This window comes from Galeopterus variegatus, unplaced genomic scaffold (genome assembly GCF_000696425.1).
Source record: "Galeopterus variegatus unplaced genomic scaffold, G_variegatus-3.0.2 Scaffold233, whole genome shotgun sequence".
Classification (NCBI taxonomy): Eukaryota; Metazoa; Chordata; class Mammalia; order Dermoptera; family Cynocephalidae; genus Galeopterus; species Galeopterus variegatus.
The window spans coordinates 68,918-69,839 of NW_007726344.1; the positions used below are offsets into that span (position 1 = coordinate 68,918).

At 67.8% G+C, this 922-nt stretch overlaps 1 protein-coding gene across 1 annotated transcript in view; it reads left to right on the forward strand.

The window, feature by feature from the left end:
- NTN3 (netrin 3) overlaps nucleotides 1–922 on the forward strand; it is a gene marked incomplete at its 5' end in the record, with an annotated part of 4,881 nt that overhangs the window by 2,665 nt on the left and 1,294 nt on the right. The window contains 2 exons of the mRNA XM_008566302.1: nucleotides 392–551; nucleotides 643–910. Of these exons, the coding sequence (XP_008564524.1) occupies nucleotides 392–551; nucleotides 643–910 (428 nt within the window). The remainder of the gene's footprint in view (nucleotides 1–391; nucleotides 552–642; nucleotides 911–922) is intronic.

The window sequence follows — 922 nt, forward strand, 5'->3', positions numbered from 1 at the left end:
GCGGGGGCGCTGCGGGACGGCCTGAGCCAGCGCGCTTGGCGGGGACCGGGCGGGGCGCTGCTCCCACATCAAGGCTCACGTTCATCCAGTGCATTCTCACCTGCCAAGGAGTCTTTGCTCACGTTGCGCGCGTCGCCATCTGGGCCCCCGCCCCGTCCCCGCCAGGTGTCTTCCTCGGTGCCTCACGCCTGGGCCCCGGAGAGTGTGACAGACGCAGCGACACCCTGCCCCCGGCACAGGGGCGTGTGATAGCCCCAAAGAGCTGCTTAGAGGCTTCTTGGACAGCTGTCATCCCTAGAGGACTTCTTGGTCCCCCTACCCCCACCCTGACTGCTCTCTCCAAGGAGCATCGTGATATCCATAGAAGGCTGTGAACCCCTTGTGATGCCAGGACCCCTCAGGGGTCTGAGAACATCCCAAAGGCCACAGTGACTCCCCCAACTCCGACGCTGAGATCCGCCAGACAGCGCTCTGACCTCCCCAAAAGGCAGTGTGGCCCCATGGGGCGCAGTGACCGGCAGAGGGCGCTGCGGCTCCTCCCCGCGAGGACGGTGCCTCTGTCCAACTCGGGGCGGTCTCGGGTCCCCACGTGGGTCCCGGCCTCTGTCTCTGCTGGTCGGGTGTCCGTGTCCCTGTCCCCAGCTGCGTCTCTGCCTGTGTCCCTCCTCTTTTTGGTCGGCTGTGTCCACGTCTCTGGTCTCCGTCCGCTGTCTTTCTCTGCCGCGTCTGGGAGCTTCGGCCTCAGGGAGCCTCAGCTCAGGTCCCGCCCCGGAGACCCTCTACGCCCCTTCGCCGCTGGCTCAGGATCGGACGTCGCGGACGCCCGGTCTGAGGTCCACGCATGTCCCAGCCGGGCGGCGACTCCGGCGGGCAGCCTTACGGGCTCCCGATGCGCGCAGCCCTGCCCTCGGTGGGGGACGCG